At 51.8% G+C, this 18,249-nt stretch overlaps 2 protein-coding genes across 2 annotated transcripts in view; one reads left to right on the forward strand and one right to left on the reverse strand.

Annotated features, from left to right (window-relative positions):
* The first annotated feature begins 3,135 nt into the window (after window positions 1-3,135).
* On the forward strand, window positions 3,136-9,365 carry MTERF4 (mitochondrial transcription termination factor 4). Its single transcript, XM_007943320.1, has 5 exons — window positions 3,136-3,434; window positions 3,526-3,682; window positions 4,603-5,101; window positions 8,125-8,309; window positions 8,985-9,365. Exons 1-5 carry the CDS (start codon window positions 3,136-3,138, stop codon window positions 9,363-9,365), a joined length of 1,521 nt encoding a protein of 506 aa, XP_007941511.1.
* A 3,340-nt stretch (window positions 9,366-12,705) lies between these two features.
* The window catches only part of SNED1 (sushi, nidogen and EGF like domains 1), a gene marked incomplete at its 5' end in the record, with an annotated part of 82,655 nt that continues 77,111 nt past the window's right edge, over window positions 12,706-18,249 (reverse strand). Inside the window, 3 exons of the mRNA XM_007943330.1 lie at window positions 12,706-12,954; window positions 14,131-14,293; window positions 14,838-14,921. Of these exons, the coding sequence (XP_007941521.1) occupies window positions 12,706-12,954; window positions 14,131-14,293; window positions 14,838-14,921 (496 nt within the window). The remainder of the gene's footprint in view (window positions 12,955-14,130; window positions 14,294-14,837; window positions 14,922-18,249) is intronic.

Consider the following 18,249-nt stretch of genomic DNA (forward strand, 5'->3'; position numbering starts at 1 on the left):
TGGGCCCTGCCCTTCAGTGGCCCTGGTAGCCTCCCCGAGGTCACCCTGAGGTGGCTCCAGTGGCCTCCCAGAAGTCATGCTGCAGTGGCCTTTACTACCACTCAGCACACCTGGTGTTCCCATGCTGTGACCACATGAGGGGTGTGCAGTCCTATCTGGTCCTTTGCTGCATTGTTCAGGCCCCTGAGCCCCCACTCCCAGCTGGGCTGCTCCTCGCTCTGGGACTCTAGTCATCCCCTTGTACGCGGAGTCCACTATCCAGGCACATGACCACTTGTGGGGGCTGCAGTCATCCCCTCGGATATGGAGTGTCCCATCCAGGCACATGACATCCTGAGGGGTACAGAGTGAGACCTTTTCTTGCAGTGAGACGTAGGAAGGAAACAAGACCTTCCATCCCCACGTATCATCACGTGTATGGACCCTTTCTGAGGTTCCTGGGCTCCTGCCCAAAATCACTGCTGCCCACATCCAGGCCACCTCAGTCTACCCCACATGGGGTTTCCAGGGCTCCCTAGAAACCAAGGAGGCACATGACTTGTTTATTTCAGGGCACATGTAGTTCCAACTCTCAGGCTATAGGGTTCTGTCACCCCCTTCCTTGAGCACATGTTGCCCAGTGCCCCCACCCTCACGTGACTGACAACCCTCCTCCATCAGGAACAGGAATGAAGTTGGGTTCTGGGAGGTGTGTAGTCACAGGTGAGTTGGGGCTGTTTCCTCTTCAGAATTTAGATGAGTTTCTGGATGTCCTAAAAACAGACTTTCCAGAGTAAAGAAAAGAATTCCAGGTGCTTCTCCTTATAGTGCATATGATGCTTATGATGAAATTACAAGCTGGGGCACGCAGGTGGCGTGGGGTGCCCAGACGAGAAGCAGATGGCTGAGCCTGTGAAGCCCCCGTGCTCCCAGAACTGCCTCTTACAGAGCAAAGATGACAGCTGACTTGACTCAATGGCAGCAGTAGGTGTGCTGATTGCTTAGGCTGAAACAGAATTGATCCCATCCTGAGAGAAACCAGACTGCTTAGTCAGGAGGTGCTTGTCCTTTTTATAAGGGCCCTGCTGTCATCCCTCTTGTCATTACTCTGGTTATGTTTTTCAACAAAGGGTATTTGAGCATCTCTAGAATACATTCTTCTTCATATAGATTATTATTCAAATAATCCAAGAAGTTGGACTATATGAAGAAGAGCATAGCATTAGGATTGGAGGAAGAATCATTAATGACCTATGATACGCTGACAACACAACTTTGCTTGCTGAAAGTGAGGATGACTTGAAGCACTTACTGAAGAAGATTGAAGACTACAGTCTCAATATAAAGAAAACAAAATTCCTCACAACTGGTCCTATAAGCAACAGAGAAAAGATTGAAGTTGTCAAAGACTTCACATTGCTTGGTTCTACAATCAACACCAATGGAAGTAGCAGTCAGGACATCAGATGACGTATAGCACTGGGCAAATTGGCTGCAAAGAACCTCTTTCAAGTGCTGAAGAGTGAAGATGTCTCCTGGAGGACTAAGGTGCACCTGACACAAGCCATGGTATTTTCAATCACCTCATACGTATATGAGAGCTGGGCAATGAATAAGGAAGACCAAAGAAGAATTGATTCTTTTGAGCTGTGGTGTTGGCAAAGAATGCTGAAAGTACCATGGACTGCTAAAAGAACTAACATATCTGTCCTGGAGGAAGTGCGGCCGAGATGCTCCTTGGAAGTGAGAATGGCCAGACTTCGTCTCACATACTTTGGTCATGTTGTCAGAAGGGACCATTCCCCGGAGAAGGATGTCATGCTTGGTAAGGTGGAGGGTTGACGAAAGAGGGGAAGGCCCTCAACGAGATGGATTGACACGGTGGTGGTGGCACTGGACTCAAGTATAGCAAGAATCATGGAACTGGCTCAGGACTGGGCGGTGTTTTGTTCTGCTGTGCATAAGCTTACTGAGTCAGAGACGACTCAATGGCACCTAACAACAACAAGAGTAGATTGGTCTTTTTTGTGTATGTGGCCTTGATTTTTATACAGTAAGAATGTTGACTGAGTCTGGATCCATCCTTATGGGACTACCTGATCTTTACCCTAAGAAGAAACTGCTTCAGGAAGGATCCTGGCTTTCTCTAATAAAGTTACTGTGGCGCCACAGGAAATGGCCTGGCTCCAACCGAAATGAAAGTTTTAGGTCTTTTAAGGAGATCTGGTGGTACAGTGGTTAAAACATTCAGCTGCTGACCAAGAGGTCAGCGGTTGGAATCCACCTGCTGCTCCTCAGATGAGGTGCTTCACTTTCGTACATTTACAGCCTTGGGAACCCTATGGGGCAGTTCTGCTCTGCCCTATGGGGTCAGTGGGTTGGGACTGACTGGATGGCAGTGGGTTTTTGTAACAGTGATATAAAGATAATCTGAAGCCAAGGTATGGGGGAACAGTTACTTATTTGTTGGACTTGAGAGAGTTCTAAGACGCGGGAAAGCCAAGCAGGTAACTAGGCAGGGTGACGGTAACCAAGAGAGCCCTGGGCATGCCAAAAACTAGCAGGGGCAGAGGCGACGCGGAAGCGCCACATTATGGAGCGCCCACTTTGAAGAGTACGTTGTTACAGGGCCTCTGAATTTATGGGGCTAGACATGCCTAAGGCGTGTGACTGCTAACCAGAAGTCTGGCGGTTCAAACCTACCAGCCGCTCCCGGAAGGAAGGTTGGGCAATCTACTTCTGTAGTAATACTGCCTCCGAAACACAAGGAGGGGTCGCTATGAGTCGGGTGGACTCCACGGCAGTGAGTCTTTTTGAGAGCCTGCCAGGGAGGGCAGGGCGGCCTGGCCTGCAGCCCCCCGGACCTCTGCTGCCGCTCGCCTCGAGGTCGCCGACCTAGCAGCGGGCGACAGCTCCCCGCCCCGAATCCCGGATCCCGGCTCGAGAAGGAGCGGAGCGGCGCTAACGCGGCCCGGGACCCGGCCTAGGGCCCTCCCGGCTACCATGGGCCCTTCGCCGGCGGAACGCGCTGTTGGCGCCTTCGCGCTTGCGCCGGGGAGAGAGCCATGAGGGACCGGAAGGAAGGGTGGGACCGGCCTGAAGAGCGGAAGTGACGGATGAGGGAGATAGGATGCTTCCGGCGCGGGCTTGGATGCGATGGCTTCTCTCTGCTGTGAGGTGAGGTCGTCCCGAGCGTCGGGACTATGGCGGGGCGTCGGGCGGGCGGGCTGCGGGGACGCGAAGAAGCTGCCGTCGTCGGGGCGGCGCTTCACGACCAGGCCGTGGGAGCCGCAGCCAGAGCCTTCTCGGAGGTCGCTGCGCACCGGCCTGGTGTCGCACGCCGGACGTGCGGCTCTCGTTCTTCCACTCAGCAACTTTCGGCCGTTTTCCCCGGACCTGGCGCTGGGCGGAGTGCGGGACGAGTCCGGGGAGGGCCGGCTCTTCTCGCAAAACAGGCAAGCAGCGGCGCTCGGACTTGGCGGCAGACGGGGCCCGGGAGCGGCGAGCGCACAGGCTTGTTAATCGCGTTGACTTGGCTGGGCGCAGGCCTGACCCGTTGGAGACTGAGATTCTTCCGTGGACCAGCGTGCGTCCCGCCTTCCTCAGGCGGGCTGTACCAGGCGGTGCTGAGCCAGGCCCTCTCCCACTCTCCCGGGCTGCAGTGCAAACCGCGCAGGAGCGGCTGGCTCTCTGCTGCCCGTCAGTACCCGGTTCTCCACACTGACTGCCTCTCGGCGGGTGGTTAGGGTTAGATAGGATTTTGCAAATTGCTTACAGAAGCTCTTCCGTTTGCTGGGACCGAGCCACCGGACCCTTGGCTGAAAATTTGGGTGGTTTCCCTGTCGCTGGCTGGTGGGGAATTGATCCCCTTCTGGTCCCGTTTTTTATTTTTTTTAATTTTAATTGTAGTTTGGGTGAAAGGTTACAGAAAAATTCACTTTCCATGTAACAGCTCACATAAACTTTGTCTCATGACACTGACTACAATTTACCCAGATGCAACAGCTCCCCGCCCACTTCCTCCCGGTAGTTACCTCTTCCTGTGTCCTTCCCTCCATGCACTCCTGCCCCCAAGCTGTCTCCCGTCATAGAGGGCCCTTCTTTCTCCCATGATTGTTCTCTCCAAGGACTGTATCTACTTGAGGTAAATGTTCAACTCATATGCCTGTGTTTTGTTTGGCTGGAAGCCACAGGAGTCGGTTCAATTCCAGACCTGAAGGACAGCTAGGGGCCATAGTCTCAGGGGTTCCATCAGGCTCTATCAGACCAGCAAACCTGGTCTTTTTTTTATGGTTTTGAGTTTTGTTCCACATTGTTCTCTCACTCTGTCAAGGATTTGTTGCACCAGTCCCCTTCTGGGTGGTTGACAGTAGTAGCCAGGCTCCATCTAGTTCTATATATAAAGTCTAAGGATCACATGGTGTACCAGTCCCTTGGACTAATTGTTTCCATGCGTCTTTGGTTTTCTTCATTCTTTGCTCCATTACATCTACATGGCCGCTTGCAAGCTTTTAAAATCCCAGTTGCTACTCACCAAACTAGGCTGTAGAACAATGTTTTTGTGTAGTAGTATGGTATGCCAGTCGAGCTTGATGTCCCTGCATCTGGTCCTGTGTTTTATAGGTCTTTTGCTTGTACCGCCTGAGCCCCCTCACCTGGGCCAAGCTTGCCAGGCAGACGTCTCATCTTGGAGAACAGAGAAGGACGACAGCTTCCTTGTTGCCGCAACTGACTGCAGCTTCTGATGCAGGGAGCCCTGAGAATTTCTCCTTTGTTAGATCCAGAAAGTACACGCAGGAGCCAGAATGCAGGACCGCTCCCATGCCATTTCTCTTAGAGAAATCAAGGTCACATGTGGACGGAGGGCCTTTGGGGCTGGAGATGGTCACCAGTTCCCTCCTGGACATGGGTTTCAGTGAAGCCCATGTTGGTGAATTACTCAGCATCCAACCAGGTCCCAGCCCTCAACAGCTGCTGGACATCACTTCAGAGCTGATACTCTTGGGTCTGAACCCAGAGCCCATATGTGTGGCCTTGAAGAAAAGTCCTCAGTTGTTGAAACTGCCTGTGAAGCAGATGAGGAAGCGCTGCGGTTACCTGCGGAAGCTCGGGCTTGGCGAAGGTACAGGCAGGCCCCGGCTTCGTGCACCAGGCTGAGGGCGTCAGGTGGGGAGACAGTAGCATCAAGTCGGAAGGGTTGGGAGTGGTGCTGGGGAGAAGTCAGTGGTGCTGTGGCCCGGAGCTGAGGAGCAGTGACCTTCCCTGCAGAAGGTGTTGCAGGAAGGAAAGGGTGTGTTGGGGTAAGACACAAGAATTGGGCAACAGGATTATCTTGTCTGTTTTGTTCCCTGTGGGGTCTGTAGCACCTAGGACAGTGGAGCACATGAGAGGTGCTCAGTGGATGTGGCCGTGCGGTGAGGGCACGTGGTGTGGATGGATATGTGGTATGGGCACACGGTATGGATTTGCGGTGTGGGTGCGTGTGTGGGTGTGTGGTGTGGTCGGATATGTGGTATGGGTGCGTGGTGTGGACAGATGTGGTGTGGGCACATCGTGTGGACGGATATGTGGTGTAGGTGCACAGTATGGACACACGGCATGGATGTACAGTGTGGGTGCATGGTGTGGGCATGTGGTGTGGATAGATATGTGGTATGGGTGCATGTGTGGGCATGTGGTGTGGACAGCTATGTAGTATGGGCACGTGGTGTGGATGGATGTGTGGTATGAGCACACGCTATGGACATGCAGTGTGGTTGTATGTATGGGCATGTGTGGACTAATACGTGGTATGGGTGCGTGGTGTGGATGGATATGTGGTGTGGGTGCGTGGTATGGACGTGCAGTGTGGGGGTGTGTGTGGGCATGTGTGCACTGATATGTGGTATGAGTATGTAGTGTGGACGGATATGTGGTGTAGGCACGTGGTGTGGATGGGTATGTCGTGTGGATGAATATGTGGTGTGAGCACACAGTATGGACGTGCAGTGTGGGTGCGTGGTATGGGCATGTAGCGTGGATGGATACGTGGTGTGGGTGCATGGTATGGGCACGTGGTTTTGTTATGGGAGCCGCCAAGGGAAACACTAACACCAAGCAGGATGATGAAAAAGGAAGGACCTTTATTAGTTTATGCTAGCACAGACTTCTTGTTGTTATGTGCCATCGAGTCGGCCCCGACTCATAGCTACTCCTCCTTGGGTTTCCAAGGCAGTATCGCTACAGAAGTAGAGTCCCCAACCTTCCTTCCGAGGAGTGGCTGGTGGGTTGAACAGACTTAGTGGATTCATGTCCAGAGACTGAGTAAAGGTTATACAGGGCTTTTGTGGGGGTTCTTTTTCTGGGGTATTCGAGGTAAAAGGGTGATTGGTTACCTGCAAAAAGAGCACCTGCAGCTAGCAGTTTTAGAAGTTAAATGTGCCCAAGGGGAAGAGAAGAAGGGGAGTATGGGCAAAGGAAGAAGGGTGGGGGAGCAGGGCAGAGGAATTTTGCACTCTCTATATATGGTTTTTCAAGCCCAGTGTCTCTGGCCTCAAAATAAGTTGTTTCACTGCTCAACAGAACTTCCCTACTTAGGTTGGGCAAAGGTTATAATTCATAAATTCTTCTCTCTCGCCTCAGTTTGGGCACATGGTGTGGACAGATTTGTTGTGTAGGCGCACGGTATGGACGTGTAGTGTGGGTGTGTGGTGTAGATGGGTATGTGGTGTGGACAGAATGTGGTGTAGGCCCACAGTATGGACATGTTATAGACTTGCAGTATGGGTGTGTGGTGTGGATGGATATGTGGTATGGATGTGTGGTGTGGACGGATATGTGGTGTGGCTATGTATGTGGTGTGGCTGCGTGTTGTGGACGGATATGTGATGTGGGTACACGGTATGGGGGGTGTGGTATACGGATACGTGATGTGGCCGTGTAGTGTGGACGGATATGTCGTGTGGGTGCATGGTGTGGATGTACGTGCACATATGTAATCCCTGATGCTTCATTTAACTTGAAGTGGTCATGTGGTACAAAGACTTAGACTAAGCCGGATGTTCTGATATACTTTGTGGGGTGTGAGGTCTTTCCAGTTTTGTGTGAATCTGGAGGTGTGACTGTTTCTGCTCCTATACAGTTTAAACTTCAAGGACCCCAGGAGTTCCTTGGGACCCTTTACGGGCCTCTGGGGAAGGCTACTGTCATTTGTGAGGGTCTCTGAGGACCCCTTCCCTGCTGGGACTGGAGTGGCTCCACTACTCTGTTTCCCATCCTTGACTTCTCCTGGTTTGGGAACCCTGTTTCAGGATATCGCCTCAGGTCTGTCTGCAGAAGATGAGGGAACATGTGGCCTCATCTATTTCTTTACAGGTCACTTTTTGCCACATGACACGAGAGACAAAGCTCAAACATGTGTTAGGGTTGCAATTAATCAGTGAACTGGGCACAGCCCTGAGTGGAATAGAGCCAGACCTCCTGAGGTTTGTTCCTACACATTTTAGCAAGATGGTGGCTGACTCAGCTCTTGGGCTTTCTAGTAACAATAAGTGCTTGTAAATTTCCAGGCCCTAAATTTTGCCCACCTGTCCAGTGGAAGATCATGTGTCTCTGGCCTGGGGTCATGCCAGTTATCCCACTGCAGTTTTTAACAGGGCTGCTTTCACTGCAAAGTGCCCAGTTTGGCTGGTAAAATATGTGGCGGTCACCCGACTGACCAGGCACTGGTGTTTGTGGATGTGCCTTGAGATTGCTCTTCTTGTTATGATGATGTCGAGCTCAGGCATCCAGCTCTGAAGAGTATTGGTCATGAGAGCTTTGGTTGTGAGTGCTGGTGACTGTTCTGTCAAAGTAGCCCAGGCCCCGGGGAGGGTCTGTCCTGTCTTCCTGTCACTCTTCCCAGTAAATGAGTGGGAGTCTGTCTCTGAATACTGAGCTTCTCTCTGGTCGGAGGTCAGGGAAAGGCAGCCACACAGGGCATCTGGGTCTGAGTGGTGAGGGTGAGGGGTCATGCCGGCCCTTCCTGCTTCAATTTAGATACGACATCCTCACCCTAAATTCGCACTCACGAGGGTATGTCTGTGCACATTTGATGTTTAAATGCTGACTTGACTGGGGTGCAGCTGCCCCTTCGGTTCCGTATCACCTGGAGTTCCTCACTTTCAGGGAAACTGAAGAGGGTGCTTCTTTGTGGCCCTGACATTTTCACCATGAGTCAGCAGGACATCGATGACATCGTCAGGGTTCTCCGGGAGAAGTGTCTTTTCACGGTCCAACAGGTGACACAGATCCTGTGTGGGTGCCCCTACATCCTCCGGGAGGACCCTGGTGAATTGGAGTACAAATTCCAGGTGAGTGGGGGTAGGGCGGTCACAGCAGGCGGTCCAGGCTTTTCAGCCATATTTAAGGGGGGCCGTGTGCTCAGCACTCAGCTTATGGGTGGAGGGAACGCCTTAGGTCCTGTTCGAACATCTGGACCATCCATCTTGTCTCCTCCACTGCTTGACTGCAGTATGTATCTGACCCACAGGTGCCAATCTTAGACCCCAGCTGGGGCATCTACTGGAAATGCCCTGTTTAGAATTAGCTGACACCCTCCATGTATACGACCTGTTTTGCATGTTGATTTTGGAAATGTAGCTGTGATCACTGTCCTAAAGTTTTGGTAACAATTGTGATGACTAGGGCAGATTCTTGGGTATTTCCTGAAACGTTTCCTGTGCTTTTCATTTTTATTGCTTGGTGTTCCCCTGTCTGAAAAAAGACTGGTTACTTCCTCCTTCTGCCCCTTTATCTTCTGCCCCATTTTTCTCAGTATGAAATATTTCTCAGCATTTGAAGTTTGTCAGCTAACACATGCCGGGGAGCAGAGTGCCAGTACACAGGCCGGGGAGGAAGTGCCAATTCTGCCGTTGCTCACTGGGTGCTCTCTCCGAGTGCTCGTGGGCAGTTGAGTTTGCTGCGTGGTGGGAGGTGTGTGACTACGATTCTGAGCCCAGGCTCCTGAGCGTATGTATTTCTTTCAGTACGCCTATTTTCGTATGGGGATCAAGCATCCGGATGTGGTGAAGACCCACTTTTTGCAGTACTCCATCACCAAGATTAAGCAAAGGCACATCTACCTGGAGCGCCTGGGACGGTACCAGACCCCTGATAAGAAAGGCCAGACGCAGATCCTGAACCCTCTACTCAAGGACATCTTTAGAATCTCAGAAGCTGAGTTTTTGGCCAGGACAGCCCGTTCTTCTGCAGAGGAGTTTGAAGTGTTTAAGAAGCTCTTGGCTCGGGAGGAGGAAGAGGGGCCTAAAAGCTTGCATGGAGACGTGGAGGATGAAGATGTTCAGGACGAAGCTGCAGGGGATGAAGACGGGGAGGAGGAGTTCACTGATGGTGGCACAGAGGTGTAAAAAGCCCCTCAGGTCCGAAAGAATTTTTTATCAGTTTCTGTGGGTGTTTCACTAAGGCCTTATCAAGTTATTTTGCACCCTGAAACTGGCCATTCCATGAAAAATTTTGAGTAGTCCCCTGAGAAGCTGATGGGTCGGACTACACTGGAGACACCTCAGTGGACCTGCTGTTGGGTGTGGGAAGGACCCCATTCCATTCTGGATAGAAGCGTGGCATTATTTTTTCTCTGTTGAAACCTGTTGGGGACAGTGCCGTGATGATGTGGAAGCTGAGGTTCCTTCTTGGGTCAAGTCCCTTTGTGTTTCTTCCTGATGGGGAAGGTCCAGTCGTGAAGAAGCAATGAGGGGTCAGTGCCTCCCAGCACTTTCTCCTATGGAAACAAGTGTCATGTTTGGCACAGAAATGCTGTGTTTAATCCACAAAAATCTTCCTGCATCTTTGTCACACCTGGTGTGCTGCGGGGAACAAGGAGGTGGTCAGTGGCCTCGCTTTCACGTGGCACAGCTTCCAACTGCCACGAGGCACCGGGGCTCCTCTGTCTAGATGCTGTTGGCCCATCAGGTGGAGACCAGGCCCGCCCACCCTGGCCTTGGCCTTGTGATACTGCGGGCTGGTAGGTCACTTCCAGGCCTGCACTACCAGCTGTCCTCTGTGGACCTGGAGAACACAGAGCAGGATGAGGCTCTGAGGGCTCCCACAGCCATTCCCCTGCCTATCTCACAGGTGGCCTGCTGGCCTAGGTTGTGCTGGATCGGGCCCACAGTCTCGTCTCAACTGGGGCTGGAGAGGGAGCCCTGTGGGTGTGAGGAGTGAGGCCCAGCTGAGGGGCCAGGTAGATTGGGGCATCCGAGAACATTCTAGATTCTAGAACAAGGTGGATGCTGCAGGCAGCCTTTTTGGCATTGTGGCATTGAGTCAGGTTTCTGCAGCCTGTGAACAGCTTGCAGCTGCTGCTTGGCCCCCTGAAAATGCTGTCAGGCAGCAGTCGTCCCTGTCGTCCACTCTCTGGGGGTGTCAGGACTAGTGGCATCTCGTGTGGGGGCCAAGGGTGCTGCAGAGTTCCTCCAGTGCCCAGGACAAGCCCACCACAACTGCCCAGCCCAGCTGTCGGCAGTGCTGAGTGGTCCCATGACCACGGTAACTGTGCTGACTTGGAACGTCAGCTTTATGCGGTCCTTGTTGGGTCTGTTGTGTTGAAAAGTAAGTAGCAGGTGTTTTCAACAGGGTGCCCCTTCCTTGTGGGCCAGGACCCTGCTGGTCAGCATGGGTCGCCTTCTCTTGGGGGACACAGCATGACACGGAGGTGCTTCTGCCCTGTACAGCAGGTGCTGGCTGCAGCCGAGGGCAGAGGGAAGAGTTTGGCAGCAGGAGAGAAGGCACTTGGTGCCTCCCTCCACATCTGGGCCTGGCAGTAGTTTCCAAGCAGGGAGTCCAGCTGAGGGGCCTGCGGGAATGGGGCTGACACTGGGCGGAGCAGCACCCTACCTCTGCATTTACTCCTGTGCTGGCCACCGTGGGGAGGGAGGTTCCTGCTGACTGTCTGGGCCAAGGACAAACGTGCTTGACGATGAGGACATTCACTCTGCCAGTGATTCATCTGTCCCACCGCACGGGGGCCTAGTGACTGCCCCTTTCCCTGGGTGTCAGCCTATTGTTCTGTGCCCATTCGGTCGGGATCAGTGTTGAATTCAAAATCCAGGCTTGAGTCGAAGGTCAGCCTCTCTGAGTTTTGTGTAACAACTGGTTAACTCATCTTGATCCAAAAATAAACCCTGGTGCCCCTGGCAAATTTTTGATGACATTGTTTCTATTTTCCATGGGAGATGACAGGTGGACTTTGAATGTTTTCCGGGAAGAAATGAGAGTTTATAAAGATGAGCTGTGTCGGGAAAGAAGCAGTGAGTTCTCTTGGGATGCTGTGAGAGTAAACTGTTGATGCTTTAGACTCGGGAACCCCCTTTCCTGGGCATTTCAATCTGTGTTGCGTCGGGGTCGTTCATCGCACAACTCCAACGACCCAGTCAGCAGATCTCGTACAAATGAAGGCCTCTGAGCTAAAAACCACGAGTTAACGTTGGCCGAGGCCCTGTGTCCAGTGACCTTGCTCGTCTCCCATCTGCTGGTCCTACTGTGGTTCATGGAGAGCCTGTGCCGGCCCAGCGCCGCAGAGCTCAGCAGCGGTGCCTGCGTGTGGCAGTTCCTCCTTCGCCCCGCGGCTGAGAGCCTGCAGTCTGTAGGTGGGTGGTGATTTCTAGGCTACAGCACAGACTTCTCAAATGAGTGCGCCTCCTTTCTGAGAATGACAGACTGCATAACACACAGGCGTACGCACATAAAATTTTAATAAAAATAAAAAGCTTAAAATATACTCTACTCTTCACAGACTTTAGACGAGGCGAGGGGAGAGCCCTGTGGCTGCAGCGCGGCTCTGGCAGGACTGGCTGTTTGACTTGCAGCGGGCTTGGTGGCTGCGTGGCAGGGAGAGGGCAGAGCTGCTCAGAAGTCAGGCAGGGTGTTAGCTGCTAGGTGGTCAGGGGATGCAGCTTCTGCTTGGGAGATGGGACCAGAGAGCACCACCTGACAGCCCACCGTGTGGCCTGAGTCCCGGCTCAGACTCTGTAGCAGAATCTAGCCCAGTGCTCTGCTGGGGCTCACTGTCTCTGGGCATGTAAGGGGGTTCCTGGCTGCACTGGGTGGGGCTGGCTCTGCTTTCCAGCAAGGTGTGGGCAGTGTGTCCATGACTATCCAGGCACGCTGGTGCCTTGGTGACTGCTCATCCCAGTGTGATGCTCTCGGTAGAAAGCTAAATAGGATCAAGGGTTAGCAAACTGGCCTGTAGGCCAAGTCCAGCCTGCTGCCTGTTTTTGTAAATAAAGTTTTTTCAGTACATAGCCTCACCCAGCCAATTACACATGGTCTGCAGCTGCGTTTGTATGACAGCGGTAGGGCAAAGCGGAAAGAATTTACTGCTGACCCCAGCTGTGGACCAAAAGCGTCTGTGAGCCACGTTCACTTTCACACCTGACTGGTCCAGAGGGTGGGTCCCTGGCGTCAGGAATGTGCTTGCAGGTGGAGGAGGGTGGGTGAGGCCAGCTGAGCTGGGCTTGCCTACTGGGGGCCACCTCCACCCCCTCCCGGACCCCACAGCCTCGGTTTGGGAGCTGCTGGTAGTGTTGCCTTGTTGCTTTGACCGTTAGGTCTCCGAGGAAGATGGGCTTCTCTCATGCTGAGATCTGAGTGGGTTTCTGAAGGTCGCAAAAGTGGTCCTGGCTGGCGCCGGGTGCGATGCGTGGCTGATGGTACGTTGTTGTTTCTGTTCATGGTGTACATTGACTGCCTCTAGAAATCGCAGCCTGGTTCTGTCTCGTGCAACTCCAGTGGGTGGCAGGACAGCAGGGTGATTGGGCCTGCAGCCTGGTTCAGTCTGGCTTGGCACTGGGGAGTGCTGGGTGGCAGCAGGCCCGGAGAGGGAAGCCCAGAGAGGTTGGCTCCAGCCAGGTTCGCAGCTGCCAAGGTGTCCTTTCCTGTCCAGTTTTCAGGCTGCATCTTCCTGGGTTTCAGAAACTCTTGAGGTTGACAGAGTGGATCCTTTAAAGAAAAAACAGTGGGGTGTGAGGAGACGGGGTCCCAGCCACACCTCTCTAAAGCTGCCCCTCGGGTCTTGGCTGCTGCCCTCAGAGGACCGGTGCTGTCCTGCAGAGTGGTGAGGCTCACTCTAACAGGATGGGGTCTGTGGGGAGCTCCAGTGGGTTCACTGAGGAACACCGGCTGCACCCCATCTATGGAACAATGGGCTCAGCAGGGTGGTTTCCCTGTAGGTTTTGAGATGGGAGGGCTGTGGGCCTCTTCTCTGTCCTCCGTTTGACAAGAATGCCAGCCTGTCCCCACTTGCTCTGGGGTGTGTCTGGAAGTGGCAGTGGGTGCAGTGGTGGCAGTCCTTTGGGCAAAGGGCTGTGGCAGGGTCAGGCCTCCCCCCTCTTGCTTGTGTTTTCAAGACATTTTGTGCCATCGTGTCAGGAGTAGGGGTGGCTATAAGCCAATGTTTGACCATTTGACCGTCAATTGGGGGATTTTGACTTGATTTGATAGAAATGAATTTCCCGAGTTTTTTAAAAAACACATGATCGTTTCAGATGACCTGTGCTATTTGTGGATTCTGGGCCATGGTAGTAAGCCCCTCACCAGCCCTGAGGCTGTTGTGGTTTGGTTCTGCGGGCAGTGGGGACACAGGCGCCTCTGATTGGCCAGGGACTGATCGCCAGCTGTGCCTGCACCTGGGTGCACCTCCCTCAGACGGGTGGGCTGCTCCTCACCCTGGGAGCCTGCCTCCCCATGAGATGTGCTCGTGTCAGGGCCACACGGGCTGTCTGTTGGGGACTTAGTGGTGTCTTCTCACCCTCCTTTGGCAACCAGTGAGGAATTTTGCAAGCTTTGGTCTGGTGGTACCCCTTGAGCTGTCCTGGGTGGAGCCTGCTCAGAGGCCACCACCCTGTCCAGGCCAGGGCTGGGTAGATGCATGCCTCAGGCTTCCGACAGCTCTGCTATGGGGAGTCAGGGTGGGGCAAACGTACCTGCAGCTTCTTCAGTGTTTGTTACTCTGTTTCCTGAAATGATCAGAGACAAGCAGCTTAAAGCACACAGAACAGCGCACCCTCAGCCCAGCCACCTCGCCTGTCTGCCCTGCAGCTCAGGTAACCCCAGCTTGGTAATGCCATGAGGAGAGGTCCAGACATGAGATGAGCAGGTTTGTTTGTATACCACTACATGGCTCTGAGGTGGCAGCATGGCCTGGCTGGATGGATCTGGGTTCTGGGAGGAAGAGCAGCCTGTGGAAGAGCTGGGGGCATCTGGGGTGAGGAGGACACCCCAGGGCAAGGAGACACCTGGGGTGAGGGCACGGAGGACGACCTGGGGCGAGGAGGACACCCTGGGGCAAGGAGACATGTGGGGTGAGGACACCCCGGGGAAAGGCAGCCCTGTTGCTGGTGGTACACACTGCAGCTGTCCCTGACCCAGTTACGCACAATCTGGGTTTGGGGGCAGTTTCTTAGAAACACTGCGATACGGTGTGACGAATTTAAAGACTGTTGTGGAGTTTGGCCTTTTATTTTGAGTAAAACCGCAGATGGTAGTCATCCTGTGGTGACCTTGAACCCTGGGGGAACCTGGGTGGTGGTGGGTAAAAGTAAGGGGGGATCTCCTGTATCTGCAGCCACCCACATGCCCTGCAGTAAAGCCAGGCTTCTCAGTTCTACGCCCACGTGCTGTGTGTGATGTGCATGACAGTGAACCCCCAGCACCCACTATGGGGAGCTGTCCCCAGCGGTGTCTGTGTGTGACCAGCACACACACTGCTTAGCTGCGTGTCTGGACAGGCCGACAGGTTGGCTCTTCATCCCCAGGACCACCCCTGCCCGTTAGCCAGTGAACTACACACAGGACACAGCACAGACTTCCTCCCAAGGCGGCACCTGTTTGGGGTCTTCTTGATGCTGGTACTTTCACAGCTCTCTTTGAAGCAGATGTCCTGGTGAACTTTGTAAACTCTCTTATACCTGTTGTCATGGGAAAGCAGTGAAGAATCAGACACTCAAACGGCACACAGCCAGCTGCCTGAACCCACAGATAACGCATTAGAGTGTTTGAGAGAAAAGCTGTTGTTTTCTCTATAAAGCATCACCTGTAGGTACATTAAGGGAGCTCTGGTAGCTTAGTGCCTAAGGCACTTGACTGCTAACCAGAAGGCTGGCGGTTCAAACCCACCAGCCACTCCTCAGAAGGAAGATGGGGCAGTCTACTTCCATAGTGATACTGCCTCGGAAACCCAAGGAGGGGTCGCTATGAGTCGGGGCCGACTCGATGGCACATAACAACGACAACAACATAGGTGTATTAAAATGTCCAATATAAGTGTCATGTCGCTTTTTAAAAATTTACTGAGGGTCTAACCCACTGCCATTGAGTCATCTCTGACTCAGCACCCCTAGAGGACAGAATGGAACTGTCCCACAGGGTTTCCAAGGCTATAATCCTTACCAGAGCAGACTGCCCCATCTTACTTGCTGTGGACCCTCTGGTAGATGTGAACTACTGACCTTTTGCCAAGCAGCCCAGTGCCTTAACCACTGTGTCACCAGGGCACCTTTAGTGAGGTATCATTTATATAAAATCTTATCCATTGTATCTTACAACGAGTACATTATGATGAGTTTGCTTCTTTTTTTGTAATAAAAGACTTTGAAACTTAGTGACCTATCTTGTTTGAGGCAGCCCATAATCATGTGGTCCTGAGGCCCTTGGGAGTGGTCCGGGAGATGTTTGAAGAGCCTTGTAGATGCACACGCCTGATTCCATGCCCTGTCTCTTCTATTCGTGTACTAGGCCACTTTGAGAAAGTCACTGGAACTTGTTAAGGCTCAGTTTCACTTAAAATCAGAATTAATCTACTACCTGTCACAGATTTGTAAATGATAATGAATGGGAATGTAAGATCCTGGGCATCGGAGGGGCAGACTTCCAACTTACATGCTTACTGAGAGGTCTCACAATTTAAGACCTGTAGTAAGACTTCCACTTTTGGTCGTGAGGGAGTAACAGGACCTAGAGTTAACCTCCCAAAGTGGAAAAGCAAAAAACTGGACAAAATGTGGGATATAACTATTTTCAGATGTTAGACAACAGACAGTGTGGGACTGAGAGCCTTGAGAGAAAGGAGACAGATGAGATGAGCCCAGTGGTTCCCCTGGGATTTGGCCTGGAAGCACTTCCTGGACTGCATTACCAGGAGGGGAGTCCAAGTGGTGGTCTCACTCAGCTGAGGAGACACAAATGACAGAGGAGGAAAAGGCAACTGGAATTTGTGGGCAGCAGTACTGGAGAGGAGGGAACTGTGGAGAGGAGCTGTAGAAGTCCTCATGGGGGTCCTCTTGAAACTTTGGCTGGAAATGATGCTATGCATGTATAGGGTGAAACCCCTGTGAAGGGAGAAACGACTGAAGCTGTGAGCTGAACAACTCCCAGAACCCAGATGCAGAGAGCTTGTTTAACAACAGGCCCTTCAGGAGAAGTTCCAGAAGCTAATGCCTTGGAAGTGGGGTGAGATTCAGTCCTAGGAAAAAGGCTACTTTAAAGCCACCCTAAAGCAAGTCTCAACAGGGCAACACTAAACTGCAGATAACTGCCTTCTGAATAGATCCACATTCTTGAATTAAAAAGTCCCCACAATAAAATTCACCGTGTCCAACATCTGATAAAAAATTACAAGATGTGCAAAGAACTACATAAAAAATCAGGCAAATGTGAAAACCAAAGAAAAAATGATTGAAAAAGACCTAGAAATGAGAATGACGATGGAATTAGCAGACAGGGACATTAAAACATCTACTATAGATTTGCTCTACGTGTCCAGAGATCTCAAGGAAAATGTAAACATAATGTAGGAAAAATGGAAGATCTAAGCAAGAGTGCCACCACTCATCTACCAGTCAGTGGTACTGTGGTGGCTTGCATGTTGCTGTGAAACTGTAAGCCACACTCCTGGTATATAAAATAGCAGCAGGGTCGCCCATGGTGGACAGGTTTCAGCGGAGCTTCCAGACTAAGGCAGACTCAGAAGAAGGACGAGGCTCCCTACTTTTGAAGAAATTAGCTACTGCAAACCTTAGGAATAGCAATGAAACACTGTCTGACATGTTACTGGAAAAATTTATGAATAGCCCTGAAACATGTTCTGATAATAGTGCCAGAAGATGAGCCCCTCAGGTTGGAAGGCACTCAAAATGCAACTAGGGAGCTGCTTCCTCAAAATAGAGTTGGCTGTAATGACATGGATGGAGTAAAGCTTTTGGAACCTTCATCTGCTGATGTGGCATGACGCAAAATGGGAAGAAACATCTGCAAACACCTATTAATATTTGGAACATGGAATGTAGGAAGTAGGAATCTATGTAAAAAATGTAAAGATTGATATCCTAGGCATTATTGAGCTGAAATGGACTGGTAAGAGCTATATTGAACCAGACAGTCATATGGTCTACCAGGAATGACATATTGAAGAAGTGTAGTTTCATGTTCATGATTGGAAGGAACATTTCAAGATATCTCCTGTAATACAGAGCTGTCAGTGATAGGATAATATCCATATGTCTACAAGCAAGACTGTTTAATACAACTTGCTCAAATTTATACTACAGTCAAAGATGAAGAAATTGAACATTTTTAGCAGCTTCTGAAATTGACCAAACATGCAATCAAGATGTATTGACTGGTGATTGGAGTCCAGCAAGATGGCGGACTAGGCACAAGGACTACACAGACGCTCTTCAACAAAGAAAAGGGAAACCAGTTAACACAGACACAGAAGATAATCTTGGTCCCTGAGCCTTGAAGGGAAGGATACATAAGTGGACTAAACCCCAACTAGCAGAAGAATTTGCGTGAAAATACCAAAAAAGGAGACACACGGAGCTGCGGTGTGGCAGCGGACTGAGCAACCCTAACGGCACAGACGACACGGCTTGGAGATTCCCGAGTGGTGGTAGGACCTAAGAATTAACCCAAAAATCACCCTACTAGCCAGGGACTGCACGAAAGACGGTGCATTGTGTCTGGGAAACAAACGGAGAAAGTGAAGAGAAAGGTGGGCTGAGTTGTGGACTTTTGCCGGTCCGGAGGGTGCCGCCATTTTGTAGGTTTAAAAAGTGGCTTGGCTATTTTGGATATTTAAAGGGACAGCGCTCTCGCAGATTCCTGTGATGGTAGGACTTAAGAATTAACCTAAAAGTCACCCTGCTAGCCAGGGACTGCACAGAGGACTGTTCACTGTGGCTGGGGAACAAACGGAGAAGGTGAAGAGAAAGGTGGGCTGAGCTGTGGACTTTTGCC

The sequence above is a fragment of the Orycteropus afer genome, unplaced genomic scaffold (genome assembly GCF_000298275.1).
Source record: "Orycteropus afer afer isolate SDZICR_OR568_19922 unplaced genomic scaffold, OryAfe1.0 scaffold00006, whole genome shotgun sequence".
Lineage (NCBI taxonomy): Eukaryota > Metazoa > Chordata > Mammalia > Tubulidentata > Orycteropodidae > Orycteropus > Orycteropus afer.

Excerpts from the sequence above, each read along its gene's own strand:
- MTERF4 (XM_007943320.1), top strand. The coding sequence starts at position 3,136 with ATGGCTTCTCTCTGCTGTGAGGTGAGGTCGTCCCGAGCGTCGGGACTA. Across the intron at positions 3,435-3,525 it reads CGGCTCTTCTCGCAAAACAG|GCCTGACCCGTTGGAGACTG; the intron begins GCAAGCAGCGGC and ends GGCTGGGCGCAG. Across the intron at positions 8,310-8,984 it reads AATTGGAGTACAAATTCCAG|TACGCCTATTTTCGTATGGG; the intron begins GTGAGTGGGGGT and ends TATTTCTTTCAG.